We start from the raw sequence: 13913 nt of genomic DNA on the forward strand, positions 1-13913 counted from the left end.
GTTCACAAAAGCAGCATTACCATTGAAACTTTCAGAAAAAATATAGATAAATGCTGACAGAACAGATGAAAGGGGAGGAGTCCTGCCCTATCAGTGGACTTGGAAAGGGGCAGGGAGGAGATGAGGGAGGGAAAGTGGGATTGGGAGGGAAGGAGGGAGCGGGATACATCTGGGATACAAAGTTAATAAACTGTAACTAATATAAATAAAAATTTTTAAAAATGCTGACAGAATTTGTGTGCCTGTATGCTGTGTGGCTGTTCTTTCCTTAATTATTTCTACTGGCCTGGATAACTCAAAAACTATTCCAAATGAATGCTTCCCTTGCATAGATGAAGAATGGCTTTTCTGTACCAAAGTAATAGCATTGGCAATATAGACATAAACTTTTAAAGTTTATCATGTACAGCCAAAGCCTTTATGTGATAATTAAATGTGAAATATCTAAAATTTTTTACGACCCACATTCCACAATTCATAAGATCTGCAAATAAGCCATATGAAATAAAATCACAGCATGTATAACATGTGTTTATACACTTATCTTATAAATGGTATTAATTTTTTAAGTCTACCTTTTGTTGTGAGAATTTCTGAGAGCATTATACGTAAGCTGAGAGACTGGATATCCTTCGAAGGGAGAAGGCAAAACACCAGCACCCGGGAACACGTCTGAAGGAATCTTACTTCATCATGTGAGTCCTTCAAGCATGCATGCAACACAAAAGGCCTTGGTTGCTCTTCATGTCTGAAAGAATAGACAGATCGATGGATAAATGGATAAATTGATAAATGGATGGATGGATGGATGGATAGAGGGATGGATGGAAATTTCCAGAAACAATTAAATTACACATCATTAGGTTAAAAAAAAATATTCCAAATGAACAACAATCTATTTTAATAACTGCTATTTCCTCAGAAATTCCAATAAGCAATACTTTCCTTAAACAAGGAGAAATCTGGAGAACCTGTACCTGTGCTGGAGCAAACGTGAATTGATGATGTAGTCGTTGGTTTCTGGAAACATGACACAAGTAGAGTCACCTACGAAGAGGGCACCTGACTGAGGATTTGCCTCTATCAGACTGGCCTGTGGGCATGTCTTTGAGAGCACTTTCTTTTTCTCTTTCTTTCCTTCCTTTCTTTTCTTGCTTTCTTTTTCTTCTATTTTTAAAGTTGCTTTTATTTTATGTTTATGGGTATTTTGCTTGCACATATGTTTGTGCACCACATATATTCCTGGTACTCTAGAAGGCCAGAAGTTATTAGATACCCTGGAACTGAAGTTACAGATGGTTGTGAGCCTCTGTGAGCTGGGAATCAAACCTGGGTCCTTTGGAAGAGTAACAGGTGCTCTTAATCACTAAGCCAAATCTGTAAGCCCTGGGAGCAATGGACAGCACCACCCCTGAGCAGGCAGCCCTGGGTTGTATGAGATAGCAAGTTGAGCAAGCCTTGGAGAGCCACCCAATAAGTAGTGTTCCTCCAGACTCCGAGTCAAGGTCTTCCTTGAGCTCCTGGCTTGACTCCCCTAATGAACTGTATTTAGGAAATGTAAGGCAGATAAACCCAATCTTTCCCAAGCTGCTTTTGGTCAGTTTTTTACCATAGCAATGGAAAACAGAGCAGGATATGTGGCCTCATTGTACGTCCAAGAGCAGTCATGATAACCACCTTAAGTAGCATCAAAGGTTATAGGAACATCCAAATACTAGCAACAATTCAAAATGTTATTTCTTCTTTATTTTATTGGTTGTTTGTGAATTTCACACCATGTGCCCTAATCCCACTCATCTCCCCCTCCCCTTAATACCCACCATCCACCCTTGTAACATCCTCCCAACAACAACAAAAAAATCTTGTAGTGGAAGCTGTAGTATGTCAGTGTGTCCCACAGTATGCCCTTTTGTCCACACTTCACTGCAGTGACTCATTGATCTGGTACTAGGTCTCAGGCTTCTGCTACTCTACCAATACTGGAACCTCTCTGGGACTCCTCTCAATTACCCTGTAGTTGCCCTGTGTCATGGAGATCCTGTAGGACTAATGGATCTGTAGGACTGGCTCCTTCATGCACTTCAGGACAGATATTGGGGTGGGGCAATTCAAAGCCCTGGATCTGTGCCTAAGAGGTAGCTGAGCTGGTCAGCCCACTAGGGGATCAGCTCACCAGCAGCTCCTGATACCAGGGCCAACTCTACCCTGCTGCCCAGGCGAAACGCAGGGCCCGTTCTCCCGAGTGTTGCAGCAGCTGAGGGACACGGACAGTTCTCCCACCCTCATGAACCAGAGGCCAGCTATCCTGCCTGCCTGCGGTAGATGGCAAGGGGTGAGGGACATGGATGGGGGAGAGGGGGCAGTCAGCCACTCCCATTTTTCATGTCACAGTGTGGCAGACTAGTGGCGGAGCCAGCACTCCTGTGCTCACACCTTTCCTCAGCAGGCTGGCTAGAGGCAAGGTCAGCTCTCCAGCTCTCATGCCCCTAGGGCCAGCTCTCCCACTATACCAAGGTGAGGGGTGGAGCCAGTTCCAAAAATGACTCTAGGCAGCAGCCCAGACCAAGGACAACTAACTGCCTGGCCTTTGGGAACAAATCCCTGCTCTTGCAGGGCCACAGGCCACAGGCTCACCCAAATGTGGTCCCTGGAAGTTGCACAGGCCAGGATCCCACCATGGCCCCAGGTGCCATCACTGGCTACTCACATCACACTGTTCATCACTATCCTTAAGTCTGCCTCCCTGTACTATGTCCACATCTTTCTGTCTTTCTCTTTCTCCCATTTCTCCACCAATTACTTGTTCCTTTTAGTGCTGCCCAGGGTCTCTGAGTGCCTGGTGTTGTCACAAGAGTGGTCTCAGGAGTGCTAAGGCCTGCTCGTGGGTTATGGCACTGAGCAGGGGTCATCTTGGGCATGGTCTCCCCCACCCCCAGGCCTGCACCACACCCGACTGTCGGTCATGTCAGGCTAGCTCCCTGTCCAGGCCCCATGGCACCTGTCTAGTAGTCATCTCAGGTTTGCTCCTCACCTGGCCTGCCCGAGTGGGCCCCATGCGAGGCTCTTCTGTCTCAGGCTTACTCCTGCCAGAGGTCCTCAGTCCCAGTCTTCTAGTCTCTGGCCTGTTCCTGGTCTTGGGAGCCATCAGGGCCCCCTGGTGCCAGATTGGTGGTCATCTCGGGCTCACTTCTTTTCAGGGAATGTTAGGCTAATAGCCATTCAGATGGTCATAGGTCAGAACACCAAGTAGATACTGCCTCGCCTCTCTGCCACCTGCTGATGGGCATGTGACACAGCCACGCCTGCAGCACCTCTAGGGGCAGGAAGTATTCCTTTAACTAAAAAAAACTACCTTCAGGTTTCCAGAGGAGTCCCTTATTTATTTGTTTAATCATTTGGGTTTTGCTTTTTGAGACAGGATCTTGCTGTGTAGCCCTGACTGGCCTGGAACTTACTATGTTGACCAGGCTGACCTGAAACTCAGAGATCTACCTGCTTCTGCCTCCTGACTGCTGAAACTAAAGGTGCATACAGGACAGCTATGGGAGCAATGAGGCATTTGACATTTGACATTTCTCACCCCGTGCTTCACTGGGACTGAGTCAGCTGATCTGGCTGCCTAGGTAGGTGTCCCTTTCTCCTTTACAACTCCATGTACATCCTGCCTAAAGCTGTGCACTCGAGTAGAGGAAAACAGTTTCTCTTTGGTCAAGAGCATAAAACAGCTTTGCTCTCCTGCTTGAAGCTCCGAACATGCACTCAGATGTCTTAAATGTGACTCAGCTTCTAATAAAGCATAAACCAGTACCGTGAGCTACCGTTTTTATTATTATTTAACTTTTTATGGACTCGTTGTGAATTTTATATCATGCACCCCAATCCCACTCATCTCCAGCCCCTTCGTACCCACCCTCCACCCTTGCAACCTCCTCAGGAAAAAAAAAACCCATTGTGGAAGCTACAAGGTGTCACAGTGCGTTCCAGAGTACACGCCTTTGTCCACGCTTCTTTGCTTACAAATATTCATTGCAGTGAGTCATTGGTGCGGTTTGAGGCCTCTGGCTTCTGCTACTCTGTCAATACGGGATCCCCCCGGGGCTCCTCTCAGATACCCTGTTGTTGCCCTGTGTTGTGGAGATCCTGCAGCTCTGGATCTGTGGCACTGGCCCCTTCAAGTGCCCCAGCTGTTCACTCATGGGGTAGATCTGGGCTGGGCCAGATCTGGGCCTGGGTGGGAGCTGAACGGCTCGGCCTGCCAACTCTCCTGCACGCATACCACCAGGGCAAGCTCCCCAGCCCTGCTCCAGCTAGCTCATCCAATGATGCAGCCTGCAAGGGGCAGGGCCAGCTTTTCTGCTCTCATGCCCTTGGGGCCAGCTCACCCTTGACCATGCCCACAGATCTAGTGTGCTGCCCAGGTAAGGTGCAGGGCCGGCTCTCCTGAGTGCTGCAGCCGGCGAAGGACAGTGTCAGCCCTCCCACTCTCACGACTTTGAGGCCAGCTCTCCTGTCTGCCACAGATGGCAAGAGGTGGGGTGGGGGTGCATCTCTCCCTTACCCATGCCACATAGTGAGCTATTTTTCTTGATGAGGAAATTATAGGATAGTAAGTCTGGGTGATTTTTAAGGACGAAAGGGTTTGCCACTTAATGCTCGCAAAAGTGGTAGCAAATTGCATCTGTGAGGCTTCCAGGTCCTTTCTGGCCTTGGTTATGGATCCCATGTCAGCACTAAGCCCATCCCAGAACCACTATTTGGAAGGCTCTGATTGAAGAGGAGTAGAAAAAATACTCTAGATGTTTCTTTTCTATAACATCTTAGAATGCTAATTTTTTTACTGTATTTTATTGCAGAAAAGTGGCAAAGATTCTATAGTAACAAGAGGCCAATACTGAGCAAATACCCAGAGAACAGAAAACATATTAAGAACTATACAGGAAATGAAACGTGATATGTATATCGGTGTCTTTATGATTAGTGCCTCTCAAGAGTACAGTGTGACTTCTCACACTGGAGACTGGGGAAACTGGAATATGTCCAAAAAGAAGCAAGTTCCTTCTCTGCAGTAATAAGCTACCAGAATTCTACCCTAACGGGCAAAGCCAATGACATGCAGAGGTTTTAAGAATAAAGCTTTACACATGCACACCTGTGCTGATGTTTTGTTTGTTTTAGGCAGGGCCTCGTGTAGCCCAGGATAGCCTTCATTTTGCTATGCAGCATTAGGATAACACTCAACTCCTGATCCTCCCACCTTTACCTCCCCAGTCCTGGGATTACACATGTGTTACTATGCCCCATTTACGAGCTACTTTTAAATCAAACGCAGGCCTCATGCATCCCAGACAAACAGTCTACACTCTGGTCTCCATGTTGACTTTTTTAAAGGTTTCTGAAGGGAAGCATGGTAGTACACATATACAAAACAAGAGGGAGAGGCAAGAGGATCAGGTGTTCTGCTTCAGTTTAGACCTTAAGATCCTAGCTTAAACCCACAAAAACAGCTAAACCACAAAAGATGGTACCAGGCCTACAATTATGAGCTAGAAAACTAGGACAACAGAAATTCCTAGGAATCTATGAGGCTGACCCTAGCTAAGACTCCTAGCAATGGGGAATATGGAACCTAAAACGGCCATCTCCAATAACCAGGAAAGACTTCCAATGAATGGATTGGGACACCAACCCAGCCACAAAAACTTCAACCTACAATTTGTCCTGACCACAAGAAGTGCAGGTATAAAGATGAAGCAGAAACTGAGGGAAAGGTTAACCAATGACTGGCCCAATTTAAGACCCACCCCATAAGAGACAGCCAACCCCTGACACAATGATACTCTCCTATATTTGCAGACAGGAGCCTAGCATGACTGTCATCTGAGAGGCTTCAACCAGCAACTGATGGAAACAGATACAGAGACCCACAGCCAAACATTAGGCAGGCTTAGGGAAGGAAGGATTCAAGAATCCACGGAGGTCAAAGACACCACAAGAAAACCTAAAGAATCAGGTAACCTGGGCCTGTAGCGGCTCACAGAGACTGAACCACCAAAGAAAGAGCATACATAGGACAGACCTAGGTCCTCTGCACATATGTAACAGTTGTGCAGCTTGGTCTTCATGTGGGACTCCTAACTGTTGCAGGATATTTGATCCCATTGTGAACCCTGAGATTGTGAACTGGAAATAACTGTTTCTAACTGTGGTATGACTCAGCCTTTGATCCTAGAGCTTTCTGTTCACTGTAAACAAACAGGTAAGGTGTGGTTCAGCCCTAGTGTACGCCTTTAATCAAAGAGCTAGATATAGTTAACCATAGGTCAAGAGGCAGAGCAGGCAGCCAGCCAACAGGGAGTGAACATAAGTAAACAGAAAGGAGGTGCTCTAGACAGCGTGGAGGAGAAAGGGATTTTTCCTTCTGGGATGGGGACTGAGAAGAAACGTCAGCTGGGTGCTTTCTCTGCTTCTCTAAACTACCAGATTTTTACCCCAGCACCTAGTTCCTGAGCCTTCATTGATAAGTCGAACAATTGGGATTTTCTTTCTTTAAACAACACCTAACAGTGTGAGGAGGGATTGTCTCTGACTCTGTTGCCTGACTCTGAATCCCTTTCCCCTCACTGGGCTGCCTTGTCTAGCTACAATACGAGAAAATGTGCCTAGTTCTACTGCAAGTCAGAGTAATATCCATAGAGGCCTCTCCTTTTCTGAAGAGAAAGGGAAAATTAATTAACTAATTCTTTAAAACTCTGGTGAATACCCCCTGAAGAGTTGGCATTATAAGCTATATCTAGCATTTTCTAACTCCCATGCTATTCTGTTTATCTATCTACCTATCTCCATGTAATTAGGCATACATGACAAGAAAATAAAAACATGGTTATATCTTGTTGTAAAAAAGAAAGTACACATTTGCTTAGTACTTACAGGGGGAGGGCTGGCAGAAGAAAATCTACTTTTATAAGAGAAGCTTCTCTTATAGATGACACTGGGCCTATACAAAAGCTGGAATCTGTATGGTCATGAGGATGTCACAAATTCTGGTCCAATAAGCTCAGTGTACAGAAAAGCTTCCCACCTGATTCCCCTAGAATCTCTTTGCAGACTCTGAGGGGGACATTTCAAAGCTGTCCTTCAGGAGCATTAGTGCTGTTTATGAGCCGAGGAAGGCTAACAAAGCATGGCTACTGTGAGTGAGGAAGTGTCCACCCAGCTTCGAGTGAGCTGTGATGTCTTCTGCTACACCCTGCCTCTGTTGCTGTAAATACTGTAGTTCCTACTAGTCACCTCTAGTTCTCCCTCCTTGAGTAGGGAAAATGTCACTAATTTTGATATAGTTCACAGGTACGATACGATCTAACCCTCCCACCTTTACCGTACAGACAAGAAAATGAAGCCCTGAATAATCACAGATGAATAAAGTCATAGAAGTAATAAGCGGTGGAAACAGCTCTCCTTCCATTGGTCTCACTCTCAAGTTTGTACTCTGCTACACTATAATCAGAGATTGCAAAGAAAAGGGAGAACATACCTGTCAGAAATAAAGATAGAAAATATGAGAATAAAGACATTTTCCTCAAACAACAAGCCTGTGCTTGCTGGGCACACAAAACACAGATTGTAAGGACACTGTGAAATTAAAAATGCTATTGAATTAACAGTATAAAGGCAATCAGTTTTAGACTTTCTGAATCACGCTGAGACAAGACAGATGGGACAAAGAAAGAGGAAACAAAACACGCCTTAAATGTGATCTGGATTGGCTTACAGCAACAGCCGGCTGACAGGCTGGAAATAAGCACAGGCTGACCGGAAATCAGCTTCCAAAAACTGCTTAAAGTCCAGCAAAGGATGCAGTGCTTTTATTGCTGCAATTTATTATTCTGACAGTCAGCAACTCAAGGGTGTGCTCCCCGGGCTACCCACATCATTTTGCAGCCCATGGAGATCTGTACACCAGTGAGGTCTACAGGACAAGGCTCCCCAGGGCTGCCAGACAGGCATACAACCATCAAACCTACACTCATCGTAGACTATGGGCTTTATATAATACTACATCAATAAAATTGTTCTCCAGAAAAATCACCCATATGAAAAATACTAGTGAGTAACTGGCATTCTTTCAAATATCTGTAACTACAGAGAATTGCAGTAGAGAGTATAAAACAAATTTAAGATTCTACCAATAAGCCTAGGAAAGTAATTTGGTCAAAACATAGAAAACAGCCCCTCTGAAGTCTTTCAGAGCCAGGTTCATGCCACATAAGCACAGACATACCTTTTGGGGACAAAAATAACAGGGGCTTAACATACCTATGCATGAGATTTTTAAATATGAAACCAACTCTCTAATTAGAGCCCACAAGTACGAACATTAAGTTCCTCTAACAGTTTTCAGAATATCATTAGCTATCAGAGAGATACAAATTCAACCTCCATTGAGATTCCATCTCAACCTAGCCAGAATGGCAGTCACTAGGAAAACGAGTGGCAACAACTGCAATCCAGCAAGGGAGTACCTACACAGACAGGAGTACTGGCAAAGTGCTGGTGGGAGTGCAAACTAGTAGAGTCACTAGGATGTCAGTATAGGGCGCCTCAAAAAGCAGAACTCAGGGACCAGGAGATGGCTCAGCAACCCAAAGTGCTTGTCACACAAGCCTGAAGATCTAAGTCAACCCCAGAACCCGTGCAAAAAGCCAGATTCAGTGCTATGCGCATGTAATCCCAGCCACTTCTATGGCAAAATGGGAAAGAGAGACAAGAGAATCGCCCGGAACTAATTTGTAGCAGGGTGAACAAGAGACCCTGCCTCAAAAACAAATGGGAGGAAAAAAACCAAACTGCAAGGAGAGGTGTTCTCTGACCTCCACACATGTGCGCACATGCGCAGACACATAGATAGATACAGATAGAAACAAACATACATACATAGATATATAGATAGACAGACAGACAGATAGACAGACTTGAAAAATAAATGAGCACCCATAAGGGTGCAGGTTTATTTCTGGGTCTTCTATCCGATTCCACTGATCCACCAGTCTGTTTCTATACCATTACCATGCAGTTTTTACTACTGTTGCTCTATAGTACAGCTTGAGATCAGGGATAGAGATACCTCCAGAAGATCTGTTATTGTACATGATTTTTAGCGATTCGGGGGTTTTCGTTTTTCCATATGATATTGAGAATTGTTCTTTCTGTAAAGAATTGTGTTGGTATTTTGATGAGAATTGCATTGAATCTGTAGATTGCTCTTGGCAGGATGACCATTTTTAATAGGTTAATCCTACCCCATGAGCATGGGAGATCTTTCCATCTTCTGGAATCTTCTTCAATTTCTTTCTTCAGAGACTTGAAGTTTTTTTTTTCTTTTAAGTTTTTTGTTTTTTTGTTTTGTTATAAAATACATTTATTTATTATTTATAAAGCATTCTGCCTACAGACCAGAAGAGGGTACCACCATGCAGTTGCTGAGAATTGAACTCAGGACCTTGGGAAGAACAACCAATGATCTTAGCCTCTAAGCCATCTCTCCAGCCCTGAAGTTTTTTTCAAACAGGTCTTTCACATGCTTGGGTACAGTCACACCAAGGTACTCTATGTTATTTGTGGCTAACGTAAAGGGTGTTGTTTCCTAATTTCTTTCTCAGCCCTTTTGTCTTTAGTATACAGGAGAGCTACTGAATTTTTTTTGCTCAACTTGGCTGTCAATGAAAATATGCTGGACTTTGAGTCACTAGCATATAACATGAGAATTTTTCCTGTGCTGCAAATCTGTCTAAACAATTGTCGAGCTATATTTTAGGTAATTGGACTAGAGAATTCCATACTACGATGGAGCAGCTGAGAGTGGCCATTGTCACAGTAAATTCTACCAGAGTGGACGCAGGACTAGCCACAGGATTATCATCATGGATTGCTGCAGCCATGAATCATCTGAAGGAATGGGCAGGCATGGGAGCGTTAGCAGGCCTTCTGGTGTTGGTCTCCTTGGTTTGCCTGTGGTGTATATGCAAGATTAGAGTCTCACAACAGCGTAATGCAGCCATGATCATTCAGGCCTTTACAGCCATTGAAGCAGGACAGTCTCCCCAAGCATGGTTGGCTACCATAAAAAGCTAAAATGTTGTGCTCAGGATGCGAGGCTAAGCACTGCACTCAGGGTCAGCCGCTTTCGACCCAGAGAAGAGCAAGTCTGATTGCATGTGGGTTGATGCCCCAGGTCCCGCCTCTGAGAAAAAGGTATCGGACGGGTCTGATGATCTTTGGGTGGATGACACCTAAATGAACATCGGTACAAAGTCCCAATTTATTTCTATTATCAGAGATCAGACCTCTACTCTTGCCTGATGTGTCTAAAACAAAAAGGGGGAACTGTAGAGAGCTGCGGAATGCTATGCCTTAAAGATGGAGCTGGTTTCCGCCTTCCACCTTCCCGATGGTGAGTGCTCTCTGTCACGAACAATTCCACATTTGGCTAAGGCTGAGGATCTGGCTTGCTTCCATGTATGTGGACCTATCTGCATTGCCCACGTGGCACGCTGGGGTTGGCTACCCAGAGGCTATTTAAGCTGTGGGCTGGCTTTCCCCAGGGTCAGATGATTGTTCAAGGTTCCTGAATAAACTGCATTGAAAAAAAAATGCTGAAGGCATTTATCAGCTGAAGGTGTTCTCTGGTAGAATTTTTGGGGTCACTCAAGTATATTATCATATCATCTGCAAATAGTGATACTTTGACTTCTTCCTTTCCAATGTATTCCCTTGCTCTCCTTTACTTGTCTTATTGCTCTAGCTAGAACTTCAAGTGCTATGTTGAAGAGATATGGAGACAATGGGCAGCCTTGCCTTGTCCCTGATTTCAGTGGGATTGATTTAAGTTTCTCTCTATTTAGTTTGATGTTAGCTATAGGCTTGCTGTATATTTCTTTTACTATGTTTAGGTATGTGCCTTGTATTCCTGATCTCTCCAAAACTTTAAACATGTATGGGTGTTGGATTTTGTCAAATGCTTTTTCGGGATCTAAGGAGATGATCATGTGGTTTTTTTTCTTCTGTTTGCTTATGTGGTAGATTATATTGATTTTTGACAAAGAAGCCAAAACAATACAATGGAATAAAAGATAGCATATTCAGCAAATGGTGCTGGTCTAATTGGATATCTACATGTAGAAAAATGCAAATAGATCCATACTTATCACCCTGCACAAAACTAAAGTCTAAGTAGCTCAAAGACCTTAACATAAAACCAGACACACTAAATCGGCAAGAAGAAAAAGTGGGGAAGAGCCTTGAATTCATTGGCACAGGAGACAACTTCCTGAACAGAACACCAACAGCACAGGCTCTAAGAGCAACAATCAATAAATGGGACCTCATGAAACTGAAAAGCTTCTGTAAAGCAAAAGACACTGTCATCAGAACAAAATGTCAGCCTACAGATTGGGAAAGGATTTTCACCAACTCTCTATCTGACAGAGGGCTGATAACAAGAATATATAAAGAACTTAAGAAGTGAAACACCAACAAACCAAGTAATCCCATTAAAAAATGAGGTATAGAGCCAGAGAATTCTCAATAGAGAACTATCGCAAGGCAAAGAAACACTTAAGGAAATGCTCAACCTCATTAGCCATTAGGGAAATGCAAATCAAAACAACCCTGAGAGTTCACTTTACTCTTATCAGAGTGGCCAAGATCAAAAACTCAAGTGACAACACATGCTGGAGAGGATGTGGAGAAAGGGGAACCCTCCTCCATTGCTGGTAGGAATGTAAACTTGTACTAACACTTTGGAAATCAATCTGGTTCTTTCTCAGACAATTAGGAATAGTGCTACCTCAAGATCCAGCTATACCACTCCTAGGCATATATCCAAATTATGCTCAACTCTACAACAAAGACATTAGCTCAACCATGTTTGTAGCAGCTCTATTTGTAATAGCCAGAAGCTATAAACAACCTAGATGCCCCTCAACAGAAGAATGGATACAGAAATTGTGGTACATTTACACAGTGGAATACTACTCAGCAATCAAAACCAAGGAAATCATGAAATTTGCAGGCAAATGGTAGGAACTAGAAAAGATTATCTTGAGTGAGTTAACCTGGAAGCAGAAAGACACACAGGGTATATACTCACTCATAAGTGGATATCAGCCATATAATATAGGATAAACATACTAAAATCTATACTCCTAAAGAAGCTAAACAAGGAAGACCCTAGGGAAGATGCTCAATCCTCATTCAGAAGGGCAAATGCAATAAACATTGGAAGCAGTAGAAGACAGGGAACAGGACAGGAGCCTATCAAGTTGGCCTCTGAAAGACTCTGTTGATGGAGGGTTCCAAGCAAAGGCTGATACTCATAGCCAAACTTTGTACAGAGTGCAGGGAATCTTATGAAAGAAGGGGAGATAAAAGACCTGAAGGGGACAGGAGCTCCAAAAGGAGACCAACACAGCCAATAAAACTGATAGCCTGCAGAGACTGATTCCCCAACCAAGGACAATGCATGGAGAGAACCTAAAACCCCAGCTCAGATGTAGTCCATAGATTCAGTCTCCAAGTGAGTTCCCTAAGAAGGGGAGCAGGGGCTTTCTCTGGCACAAAATCAGTGACAGGCTCCTCTGGGGGGAGCAGCCTTGCCAGGCCACAAAGGAAAATGATGCAGCCAGTGCTTATGACACCTGATAGGCTAGGGTCAAACAGAAGGGGAGGAGGTCCTCCCTATCAATGGACTAGGGGAGGGGCATAGGGGAAGAAGAGGGAGGGAAGGTGGGCTTGGGAGGAGATGAGGGAGGGGGCCACAGCCAGGATACAAATTGAATAAATTGTAATAAATGATAATAATTTTTAAAAAAATAAAGGAGTAAATACATAAATCTCTAAAAAAAAAACACCCAATCACTAAAATTAGAACTACGATAGGACCCAACTATATACCACTTGTATCTCTACTCAATTGACTACAAGTCAAATATAACAAATGCTTGCACAGCACTGAAAATAGCTAAGTTGCACATCCTCGTTCACTGCAGCTCAATTCACAATAGCTAAAAGACAAAATCGACCAGCCAGGATTGGTGGCGCACACCTGAATTCCCAGCACCCTGGGAGGCAGAGGCAGGAGGATCTACTTTCCGAGTACAGTGTGAGCAGGGGGATTATTTTAAGGTATTACCTGTTTTGCCCCCTCAACAGGAGGAATATTTCGATGAGAAAGGGAAGAGGTTTCCTGATGTTACACACTCACCTGGCATTGGCAGCTTTCAAGTCACAGAAGTGAGTGAGCAAAGCCTTTACAATGTCGTTACAGACGACTTTAACCACATCCACGTGACTCAGCCTGTGGCGAATCTGCTTGGCAATTTCCCAAAAGTCATCCAAGAGCAGATAGTAGAGCTGTCCTTCATCTCTGCTGAGGTGCCCATACCAGGAGAGAATATAGTCTCTATAACTGTAGTCGAACACTATGAGGAATAAGCAAAGCTGGGTCAAGGTTGCAAACATCCAGGTAGTTCATTGTTTAACATATAATGAGCAGAAAATAGAACAAGGGAAAGGAAATCTTTTAAGCTAAAAGATCCTCATCTAACTGGAGTGTCTGGGTCTCATATAGTCTAATTTCAAATATTTTATCTTGATGCCAACCTACTTAAATACATATAATACAGCAAATCTTTTCAATCATTGCTTGGGCTATAAGATCCCAAAGCTCACATGAGCAAAGAAAAGACACTTCTATCAAGTTTATTCCACCCTAAGTTACTGCAACTAACGGTAGAAACTGTTCATGTTCCACTTACCCATAATACCCTTTAGTGTTAAACCATGGTAAAGGAGCATGATGCTTTACATTACAGAATAGATTCCGCTATTCTGTCTCCTAATAAGATGCCAACTACTAT

At 43.9% G+C, this 13913-nt stretch overlaps 1 protein-coding gene and 1 pseudogene across 3 annotated transcripts in view; both read right to left on the bottom strand.

Moving 5' to 3' along the window:
- The window catches only part of Snx25 (sorting nexin 25), a 110717-nt gene that overhangs the window by 58566 nt on the left and 38238 nt on the right, over window positions 1-13913 (bottom strand). For all 3 annotated transcript variants that reach the window (XM_060381715.1, XM_060381717.1, XM_060381716.1), the window contains exons 3-4: window positions 13259-13475; window positions 576-748 (exon numbers count right to left, since the gene is read on the bottom strand). In XM_060381715.1, coding sequence (XP_060237698.1) covers window positions 576-748; window positions 13259-13475 — 390 coding nt within the window. The remainder of the gene's footprint in view (window positions 1-575; window positions 749-13258; window positions 13476-13913) is intronic.
- Window positions 3200-3324, bottom strand: LOC132653863 (small nucleolar RNA SNORA17; annotated as a pseudogene).

Source organism: Meriones unguiculatus, chromosome 4 (genome assembly GCF_030254825.1).
Source record: "Meriones unguiculatus strain TT.TT164.6M chromosome 4, Bangor_MerUng_6.1, whole genome shotgun sequence".
Taxonomy (NCBI): domain Eukaryota; kingdom Metazoa; phylum Chordata; class Mammalia; order Rodentia; family Muridae; genus Meriones; species Meriones unguiculatus.